Genomic DNA, 10,624 nt, shown 5'->3' on the forward strand with positions numbered 1-10,624 from the left:
CAAGCTTGCTACCCTGGACTTCAGGAGAGCAGACTTTGGCCTTTTGAGGGATCTGTTTAGCAGAGTACCATGGGATAAAGCCCTGGAGGGAAGAGGGGCCCAAGAAAGCTCGTTAATATTCAAAGACCACCTCCTCCAAACTCAAAGAGGAGGTCAGGCAAAAATACCAGGAGGCCTGCATGGATGAACAAGTAGCTCCTGGACAAACTCAGACAGAGAAAGGAAGCCTACAGTGGGTGGAAGCAGGGACAGGTAGCCTGGGAGGGATACGGAAAAATTGCCCAAGCAGCCAGGGATCACATTAGGAAAGCTAAACACCAGATAAAGTTAAGTCTGGTCAAGGACGTCAAGGGCAACATGAAAAGTTTCTACAGGTACATCAGTGATAAAAGGAAGACTAGGGAAAATGTGGGCCCTCTCAAGAAGGAAATGGGAGACCCAGTTACCCAGGATATGGAGAAGGCTGAGGTACTCAATGATTTTTTTGCCTTAGTCTTCACCGACAAGTGCTCTAGCCACACTGCTCAAGTCACAGAAGGCGAAGGCAAGGACTGGGAGAATGAGGAACTGCCCACTGTAGGAGAAGATCGGGTTCAAGACCATCTGAGGAACCAGAAGGTCCAGAAATCTATGGGACCTGATGAGATTCACCCGCGGGTCATGAGGAAACTGGGGGATAAACTTGGTAAGCCACTAGTCATCATATTTGAGAAGTCATGGCAGTCTGGTGAAGTTCCCGCTGTCTGGAAAAAGGGAAACATAACCCCCATTTTTAAAAAGGGAAAGAAGGAAGACCTAGAGAACTAGAGGCTGTTCATCTCACCTCTATGCCTGGCATAATCATGGAGCAGATCCTCCTGGAAACTATATTAAGGCACATGGAAAATAAGATGTTCAATGACAGCCAACATCACTTCACTAAGCGGAAATCATGCCTGACAAATTTGGTGGCCATCTATGATGGAGTTGCAGCGTTGGTGGATAAGGAAAGAGTAGCTAACATCAGCTGCCTGGACTTGTGCAAAACATTTGGCACTGTCCTGCACAACATCCTTGTCTCTAAATTGGAGAGACATGGATTTGATGGATGGCTCACTTGGTGGATAAGGAATTGGCTGGATGGTTGCACTCAAAGAGTTGCAGTCAACAGCTCAATGTCCAAGTGGAGACCAGTGACGAGTGGCATTCCTCAGGAGTCAGTACTAGCACCAGTGCTGTTGAACATCTTTGTGGGTGATATGGACAGTGGGATTGAATGCACCCTCAGCAAGTTTGCCGATGACACCAAGCTGCATGGTGCGGTCGATACACTGAAGAGAAGAGACACCATCCAGAGGGATCTGGACAGGCTTGAGAGATGGGCCCATGCAAACTTCACCAAGTTCAGCAGGTTGAGGGAGGTGATTCTGCCCCCTCTACTCTGCTCTGGTTCAACCCCACCTAGAGTACTGCGTCCAGCTCTGGGACCCCCAACATAAGAGGGACATGGACCTGTTGGAACGAGTCCAGAGGAGGACCACAAAGATGATCAGAGGGCTGGAGCACCACTCCTATGAGGACAGGCTGAGAGAGTTGGGTTTGTTCAGCCTGGAGAAGAGAAGGCTCCAGGGAGACCTTATAGCGGCCTTCCGGTACCTAAAAGGGGTGTACAGGAAAGATGGGGAGGGACGCTTTATCAGGGAGTGTAACGATAGGACAAGGGATAATGGTTGTAAACTGAGGGAGGGTAGATTTAGATTAGATATTAGGAAGAAATTCTTTACTGTGGTGGTGGTGAGACACTGGAACAGGTTGCCCAGAGAAGTTGTGGATGCCCCATCCCTGGAAGTGTTCAAGGCCAGGTTGGATGGGGCTTTGAGCAACCTGGTGTAGTGGAAAGTGTCCCTGCCCATGGCAGGGGGCTTGGAACTAGGTGATCTTTATAGGCCCCTTCCAACCCAAACCATTCTGTGATTCTATGATTAATGAAATAAATCCTCAGGGGAGACATTCAGTTTCTATTATTATCAGGGACATAATTACTTTTGCTTTCAGGGTTGTATTAAGACGTAGATTCATGGTTATGCTTCCCTTTTCCTTTCCTTCTCAGCTCAAAATATATAATGTCAGCTTAGCTGAACAACTTGAAAATTTTAGAAAATAGTCTTGTGAGCAATTGCAATCAATGAATCTTGGGAAGAGTCTGGTGTAAAAGTATGCCCTCTCTGACCTGAAATGATACACTATGGACTGTGTAGTAATCCTGTATGTAAACACTGGACTCTTCAGTAGTGAAATATGCCATTTTGTGTACTTGAACTGTTTTGGGGACTGTTTTCACCCTGATACAATTTTGCGGTTACTAGAATTACTCCTACTTTATCCTGAGCAATTTTCTGGAGTTTCTCTGTACTTGGCACCAAAACTATTATGTTGTTTTATGTAATTCTGTTTAATTTCATCTCTGAAATACATCCAGTAAATTGTTCAGATTAAAAGGTTTGATATGAGTGGTTCGATATGTCTCTGTCTAGAAAATGTGGTTTTACACTTTGGTTTGTTTTGTTATAGAACGCCTAATGCCATCTGTTCATTTTAAATGGATCCAGACTTGCAGGGTAAGGATTTTTCTCATTTTTCCCAGCTGTTCTCAAGAGACATTTCTGTGTTTGGACAGAAACTAATGAATTGTAGTGAAGTCATGCCACTTTCAGAATCTCAGTGCTGTAACACATAAATGACAAATTACTCAACTGTGCTGTCCTACCTTTATTTTTGGATCTGTTCTGGCACCTTCCCTGCCATTATCACCTTGGCTTGTGGAATGGTCAGGTGCGCAGGGGCCATGTTCCCTAATTGATAATATAGGATCAAGTTTTTTCACGTATTCTGGAATAGGCATCAAGGATGGCTATACGCTCACTTTTTGAGCGCAAAATGTTAGTGGATACTTCATCTGCTACATAACAAGTGGTACAAAGTGCAGAACTAGCTGGAGATGTCAGGAAACACTGCACTCTTTTCTATATCTGTAGGAATTCCTTTGTCAGCCTCTCAAGAAAGGGCACTTATCAGTCTTGAGGTGAAATTTGACCCACTGCAGAATGATTACATGCTGGTTTTCTGTCCAAAGGGGAAGCTCCATTTCTATGAGAAATGAAAGGGTTTAGTGCCCCTAAATAGCCTTTCATAAATAAGAATCCTAAAATATTTTGTATTTTACTTGGGCTTTTTTTCCTTTGTCTGCTGTTTTACTTGCAACCTAATTCAGAACTGTTGCTTGACAAGCACAGAATGCCTGACTTTGAGGCTACATTTTGTCTGTAAGTATGGACTTGAAGTGAGTAGCAGATGGCTACTAAAACAGATTGCCTCCACTTAGAAAGTCATCCTGCACATGGAAGGTGTTTGAGTTGGATCATGTGTATGTTTCTAGCATTTGTATTTGAAAATAAGCATTTGGAATTTAATCCATAGCCTACTGAAAACTGTGGGAGTCTTTCTGTTACTTTCAAAAGAGCTTTGGATCAGTTTACTGAAGAAAAAGAACTGATGATGCATGGAAATCAAAACTCATTTTTCACATTGTATGACATGCTACACTGTATCTCCAAATAATATCACAAAACATAGTATGACAAGAGCAGGACTAAACAGATGGTATAGCAGATATTGGCTTATTTCTGTATCTTAGGCAGCATCTGGGAACCAGCAGAGCCTGTAATTTGCTGACTATTAGCATTAGTCTGGTACATTTGTGGGAAACCATTGCACGCAGCTCATTTCCAGACTAAACAGGTAGAGAGCTTTGTGAGTTATTTCTGCTCAGTTATGCATATTTGTTGCTTAGCTTTGACCTTAATCATCTGTGGGTAACTCTTCCTCTCTGAACTACAGGATGAAAGAGTCTCTGAGGACAGGAGGATAACTGATAAATCACTTCTGGTTTCTAAAGCTTTGTGAACAAGCCTTTTTTTTTGTCTTGAAGTTTTAGGTATGTGTGTAAAGTATCAGGTAGAGGTCATGCTCAGAAGCCCTTACTTCCCACCCAGGAAAACATCCTTTAGTGATGTGAAAGGAATGAGCAAAAATCATGTAAGGGTATGGGATTTAGTCAAGCAGCTTGAGTGGGATTACTAAGTAGACATGTTAAAAGCCAGTTGCTCTGGTAAATTGCTTATATTATTCTTAATGTTTGAAACAATATGTATCCAAAACAATAACCCCACTGTGCAGACTGACAAACTGTGCCTTGTAGAAGAGCATCTCTGATCAAGAAACAGTTTTGCCTGAAGAAATATTATTTCATTATGATCTTGGCTAAAAGTATGCACAGTGCATATCCTTTTTTTCTGGTCCATGAATAGACTTGATTCCCAAAGAAGCAGGTGTGCTCTCTATGTTAAATACTGTTTTTACAACTCATGTCACTGGTCATAACAAAACCATTTTCCCCACAAAACTATTGGAAAAAAAGAAAAGATTTTAATTTTTTAAATTTTTTCAAAATTTTCCTTCAGGTTATTGTGGGTTTTGATCAAGTCCAAATGTGGTTATTTTGATTTTTAGTTAAACAATTTGTTTTTCTTTGTTTGTTTGTTTGTTTCTTTCTTTTTTTTTTTTTTGACACAAACCACCTTATTGTAATGTGCGTTTGTTTTCTTTCACAGAGGCCTTCAATGATGTTCAGAGCTCCGTCTACAGAACAGCCCTAAAACTACGTTCTGTACAAAGTCTGTGCCAGTGTTAGTAGCTGAAGAGAACCCTGTGCTTTGACAGGGAGAGGAATTTGTAAAAAATTTGTGTTGCTGTCACCATGAGTTATTATGCTACATTGGTCTCTTATTTTCTACCTGAGAATCTCAGAATGCATTACGAACACTTAAGAACCAGATAGTACTTCATATACAAATTGATTTTCCCCCCTTTTGAATGTCTGTGGAAATACATTAGTAAAATTCTAAAGGCATGGGAGAATCAAATTATTATTACAATCTGCAACATTGCTATGTAGACATCACTGGCAATTATGCATTTTTATCTGTATATTATTATTCTTGTTAAATGTCAAATTCTCATGTGTTTCTTAGGAGTTGATTTATTGGAAATAATCATGGATCATCGAAAATGCATTGACAGGCATTATTATTAATACTATACGTATTAATGAGAACAAAACAAAATATGATAGACCAGAAAATCCCTGGCTATTTAACTGGGTGTAAAATCCATATTGAGCTAAAATGCATGGAAATCTTAAATTTTCCACCTGAAAGTCTCTTGCTGAAAATGCACAACATTGCAAGTGATGTCTTCAGGGTAGCACAGAAAAGATGACTAGTTTGTTGGCCTTGGGCATATTTTTTCATTTGGGCATGCTCTTCTATGAATGTATTTAGTCTAGTCTCAGCCCTGATACAGTTAATCTGCCTGATGTCACACCAACTCACACAGGTACTGATTTTCATTAGATTTGCTGTCTAGGCCTCCATGTCTCCTCTAGTCCCCCTTGAACACTGGTGACCAGAATTGCACATGGGTTTCCAGATTGAGTGTCTCACACTGCACCGGGAAGACCATAGATGACATATTGTAGGTTCTCTGCTTCTCCAGCAATCTAAAAACTTGTTATCTACTACAATCTTTCTCTTCTAATGTTAATTCTAATTGATCATATCTCTGACATACTGAATGTGACCTCTAAGAAGCCATAGCGCTCTCTTCCCAATGGATATTAGTTATTCCATGGCACATTTGTAATACAGCCTGTTAGCCCCTTTCTTGGCCCTAGTGCCCCTCTTCTCTTTGATTTTGTGCATGAGGCAAAAAGTTACATCAAATCACAAATGGTTTTCCCAGTCCTAGGGGAGCTTTTTTCTGAAGTACTGAAGGGTGCATGTTTTTATGCTATCTGTACATGGAATAAAATTTTGGTCGATAATTTGGATGCAGTTAATAATGCTATTCTCTTCCTTTCCTGTTTGTCCCAAAATCACATCCAGGGAATTTCAGTTGAGCTGTTCTATCTTTGTAGCCTCACAAGTTTTGCTACATCCATAAACCCAGCAAGACCTTTCCCAGATTATTTCCTTTTTGTGTTGCATACTGGTTTAGACTTCATTTTACAGACTCGTCTTAGCTAGGCACTTCTAATAAAAAAAAAGTCAAGCTTCCATTCATGGAAGAAAAGGGGATCCTCATTCATTTCTCCCTTAATTTTCCCACAGTGGATTTGATTGATGTTTCTCTGATTCAGCACATCCTATCAAGTGAACAGTGCAAGCAAGAAAAGCAGATTTCTCTGAAAGTTCAGCAGATCTCTGGAATGCTGATGAAACTCTTCCAGAGGGCAAGATTAGAAAAACCAGGCCAGGTAGCTCCAAGAGCTGCTGAATTCACGTTGAACCTGCTAGTTGCCATCTATGACAGGTGAGAGGAAGCACAAATGTAAATCCATTGTGAAGTACCGCTAGACTAAGTCAGTTTCTACCACTCTTATACCATTTCTGTATCAAACTCTCCCATTTTGATGGTATTTTGCTTGTTATACACAATGGGAATAGTTCAGCTATACAAATATGAGGCACAAAGCTTTATCAGAGAAACAGTGGTCAAATGTTTCCAAAATTGTCTGGAAGTCCAGATGTCTGCCAGTCCCTGCTAGTTTTTTCTGTGAACAGCTTTACAGAGAGTAGCTCTTCTTTTGACTGCCAAGATATTTTGATACACTCCTGAAAAAGAACCCGTATTTGCCTTTGAATGACAGTACCCATGCACAGGTCAAGAATTTGCCAGTCACTTTTCACTATTCTGTTTTCTCTGGTTTAAAAAGTTCATCAGCCAATTATGAAACAAAACTACTGTTTCATAACTAAGCTGATTAGCTAGCTCCTATGAATAGCAAATAGTTTCTGGGAATAATAAGGAAGCAGCTCACAGAGTATACTTTTCTCATGTATTGTTTGTGAATGATGAATTCATTCACTAAAGGCAGGATTGGTTTGTGATTGTATCAGATTTAAAAGACAAAGGCTAAGTTCATTGTGCAATTTATACCACAAGTGAAATGTATTCCCTTCTACATCAGAGCAAAGTTTTTTACTAAAAGTGAATGAGATGTAAATGGTCTGCAGGACTTTTTCTTGAATCACTGTCATTAATAATATGATTACTACTGCTTAAGTTCGCATGTAATTAATTTTTTTGTACTTAAAAAAATCAATTATGGCTAAGAATAAATTGGTGTATTATGAAACAAAGCTAGAAACACCAAGAATATTTTGTAATTTGTGTTCACTCTAGGGCAATAATTTAGAAGAACCTTCTTAACAGGAATATCTTGGTCTTTTTTTCTGTTTTCTTAGGACAGTGTATCATTTTCTTTTTGATGTAATTTCTTTAGAAAAAAATTTTTACAAGTTTCTTGCCATGAATATAGTATACAAAAAGCTTCTTATAATTTTCTTCTAATCCTGTTTTCTCTGTAGAGTGCTGTTCTCCACTGTCAGCACTGGAAAGTATTTTATGGCAAGAGCACAAAGGGCTTTTCCATTTTTGTGATTTTTGTGTGGTAGCTTACTTAATAAGCTTATGTAAACCATCATAAGGGGTTTTGATTGTATACTTTAGCTGTAATCTTGGATGCTTTTCAATGAAAGTTCTGGTAAAAGTAAATATATAAATTCTAGAAACTTTTGACCCAGGCAGCTCATACTTTAGACACTATATTGCAGCTTTATGCAGCATGCTCTGTAAAAATGCAGTTTATCTAAAGATTCTTGAAGACAATTTTATGTAATGATATTCTGAAGTGCAGTACTGCTTTGCAAAAGTGATGTCTTAAATATAGAATTCCAGGATCTCGTGATTTATGGTTCCAATTCATGTCTCCTTTGTCTTCACATAGAGAAATGTTTTTTCATTAGGTGCCTGTGTCGCAAACTCATCTTCTAAATGAAGCTACATGCTTTATGATCTAATGGTCAAAACTAAAGTCCTGCTCCTGCCTATATCCTTTTGATTAAACTGAGTTGCAGTGAAATTAAAGGGATCCCGCCCAAGAAAAGCCTGATACAGATCTGGAGCCACAGTGAATCTGGCTGATGATATAATACAAAAAACAGATTGTAATTCTGCTTTCTTTTCCATATTTGGGAAAGCTTTCCACAAAGAGCAGAGTTTCTTTAGGACATGTATTGTAAATGTAAAATTATATTTTTCTTGGAATATAAGATCTTTGAAGGAGATGCTGTCTTCTTGGTTTATGATTTCATGGTATCTTGAACAGTTACCTCTGTAGTTACATTCAATGACAAAGGGTCCTAGATATAAAATATCACTAAAATGCAACATCACTTATATGCATATAAAAGGATATGAGTTTTGAATTGTCTTCCAAGTAGCAATATTTTTTTCTTTAGAGATTTCAGTTTTTATATTCTCGGTGAACGTAGTGTAACTTACTTTATTTTTCTAGATCTGGAACAGGTTATATCAAAACTAGATCTGCTGCAGCTGCCCTAATTGCCCTTTCAGGAGACACTCTACTGGCTAAATACAGAGGTGGGAAATATATGATTTTATACACTGCCTGAAATACTGGACATTGAGAAAAATCTCCATTGTGTTTTTTTTTTACTTTAAAAGAGAATACAGTGCTACCATGCAAAAAGTAACTTATGTTGACTGCTTAGTTGTAGAGAAAGGTTGATGCAGAAGAACACATTTTCATCAATGTCTATAGCCATCTTCAAATAAAAAGTCTCAGAACAATTCATAATAAAGTTTAAGTAGATTTTAAAAATGAAGGCCGAGTTCTATTTGCCTAGCAGAAAAGAACAGAAAAACCCTAGTTTTAAATTTCATTGGATTAGAAAACAATTTTATATATTTGATCCAGGAAGCTTCTAGAGCCCTTTTTTTTTTTTTTCTGTGTTTACTGCCAGGAATAAGGAATTGCCATCATTGCCTTGTTGTCCTTCTCTTTCCTCTGCCTGTAGGAAGAAAGTATTGTCACGGCAGTCAGTGCCTGTCAGATAGACAATAAAGGGGAATTTTCTGGAGGGGTTTATTTGGTAGGCTGCAATCTCCATGTGAACAGTTTGAGAATAAGTAGCTAGAAGACACTTCAGGCTCTGCCAGAATTCCGGTTTCTTTCCTCTGGTTGTTTTCAGCTTTATTCCAGTTTTATGCTGTCCTCGATGGGAAGGTGGCTGTGATTACCCGTAGTGCCCTGAGAAGCCTACTAAAAGACTTAAATCAGGTAATGCCACTGCAAGTGCTGTTACACAACAGATGTTGTAGGAGTATCCTAATCTAGGAGAAAAAAAATACATGGTTGATACATTTTATGTTTTATTACATTATGGGGTTGAAGTCAGTAGGGCACTCTGTGGACGTAGGGAACTACCCTGCAAAGTAGGTAAAAGAATCAAATTTTGCAGCTTTTCTCAGTCAAAGTAACCACATCAGTGCCTCTGTGTATTCATTTTGCTTGAGCTTACAGGTCCTGGGAACAGCTGTTCCTAAAGCAACTCCAAAATTCAGATGTCTGTACTTACTAGAATAACTTAAAACTGCAGAAAAATGCCTTAGCATACAGGTATTTCCAGCTGAACTGTCACTGAAAACGGGGTCTGAAAATGACCCCTGAGGTTCAAATCCAGTGTCTTTCGATATTCTATTATGGCAACATAGTATGTTGATCCATTTCACTAAGTGAGCTGGAAGCAAATCATTCTGACACATACTGAACTATGAAATTGCATACTTATAGTATGAATATGAACAGTTTTTTTCATAACAGTACATAAAATGGCATTGCTAGAGATGCTTCACCATCTGTGTGCTGTCACCATCTCAGCAGAGCATGATGGGAACATCTGTTTTTTATTGAGGTGTTTCTGAGCCTTTCTTCTTGATGCAGATCCCAGCCATTGTGGGAGAAAGCTGCTCTCTGTCTTGTGTGGAAATTGCAACTCACAGCTGCTTCCATGGGGTGAGTGAAATTATGATGTCCTGGGAAATTATTTTGAATGTTGCTGGTTGATTAAAATTGCAAGTTTATCACCATATAACATCCACCAGTATCTACATTTAAGGGGCAGGGCTGTTGACCAGTCTCACAGTATAGGAGGATTTATATCTATAGAAAAGATGGTCAATAAGATACTACTGAAGACTCTTGCATTTACTCCAAAACCTTTGAAACCCAGTAACATTTTACATGAATGGAAAAATCTATGCTAGCAGAGTCCAATATCAGAGCTTTTATTAGTAATTGTAGAAGAGACACCAGTTCTTTTCAAGTAAATGGCTGAACTTGAGACATGTATTTTTTCCAGGTTCTGAATTCAGCAATTGTTGAAGAAAAATTCCTGTCTTGGCTGAGATCAGAGCCTGCTGTTCTCCTGTGGCTCCCTACGTGTTACAGATTATCAGCCACAGAAATGGTTTCTCACCAAGCTAGATGTAGAGTCTGCAAAATTTTCCCCATTACAGGCCTCAGGTGCGTCAGTAATTACTGCAGTGTATAGCATCCATATAAATAGTTATTACAACTGTTTGCATACCTTACAGGCTCTAACTGCTGTATTAAGCAACAAACTTTGGACATAATGTAGTTTAACAAGTAAGATAGGGAAAG

General features: G+C 38.9%; 1 protein-coding gene across 1 annotated transcript in view; it reads left to right on the forward strand.

Annotated features, from left to right (window-relative positions):
• The first annotated feature begins 2,578 nt into the window (after nucleotides 1-2,578).
• Nucleotides 2,579-10,624, forward strand: part of DYTN (dystrotelin) — a 19,823-nt gene continuing 11,777 nt past the window's right edge. The window contains exons 1-7 of the mRNA XM_009890198.1: nucleotides 2,579-2,597; nucleotides 4,650-4,724; nucleotides 6,207-6,408; nucleotides 8,456-8,541; nucleotides 9,153-9,241; nucleotides 9,905-9,976; nucleotides 10,323-10,486. Of these exons, the coding sequence (XP_009888500.1) occupies nucleotides 2,579-2,597; nucleotides 4,650-4,724; nucleotides 6,207-6,408; nucleotides 8,456-8,541; nucleotides 9,153-9,241; nucleotides 9,905-9,976; nucleotides 10,323-10,486 (707 nt within the window). The remainder of the gene's footprint in view (nucleotides 2,598-4,649; nucleotides 4,725-6,206; nucleotides 6,409-8,455; nucleotides 8,542-9,152; nucleotides 9,242-9,904; nucleotides 9,977-10,322; nucleotides 10,487-10,624) is intronic.

Source organism: Charadrius vociferus, unplaced genomic scaffold (assembly GCF_000708025.1).
Source record: "Charadrius vociferus isolate BGI_N301 unplaced genomic scaffold, ASM70802v2 scaffold147, whole genome shotgun sequence".
NCBI classification, from domain to species: Eukaryota; Metazoa; Chordata; class Aves; order Charadriiformes; family Charadriidae; genus Charadrius; species Charadrius vociferus.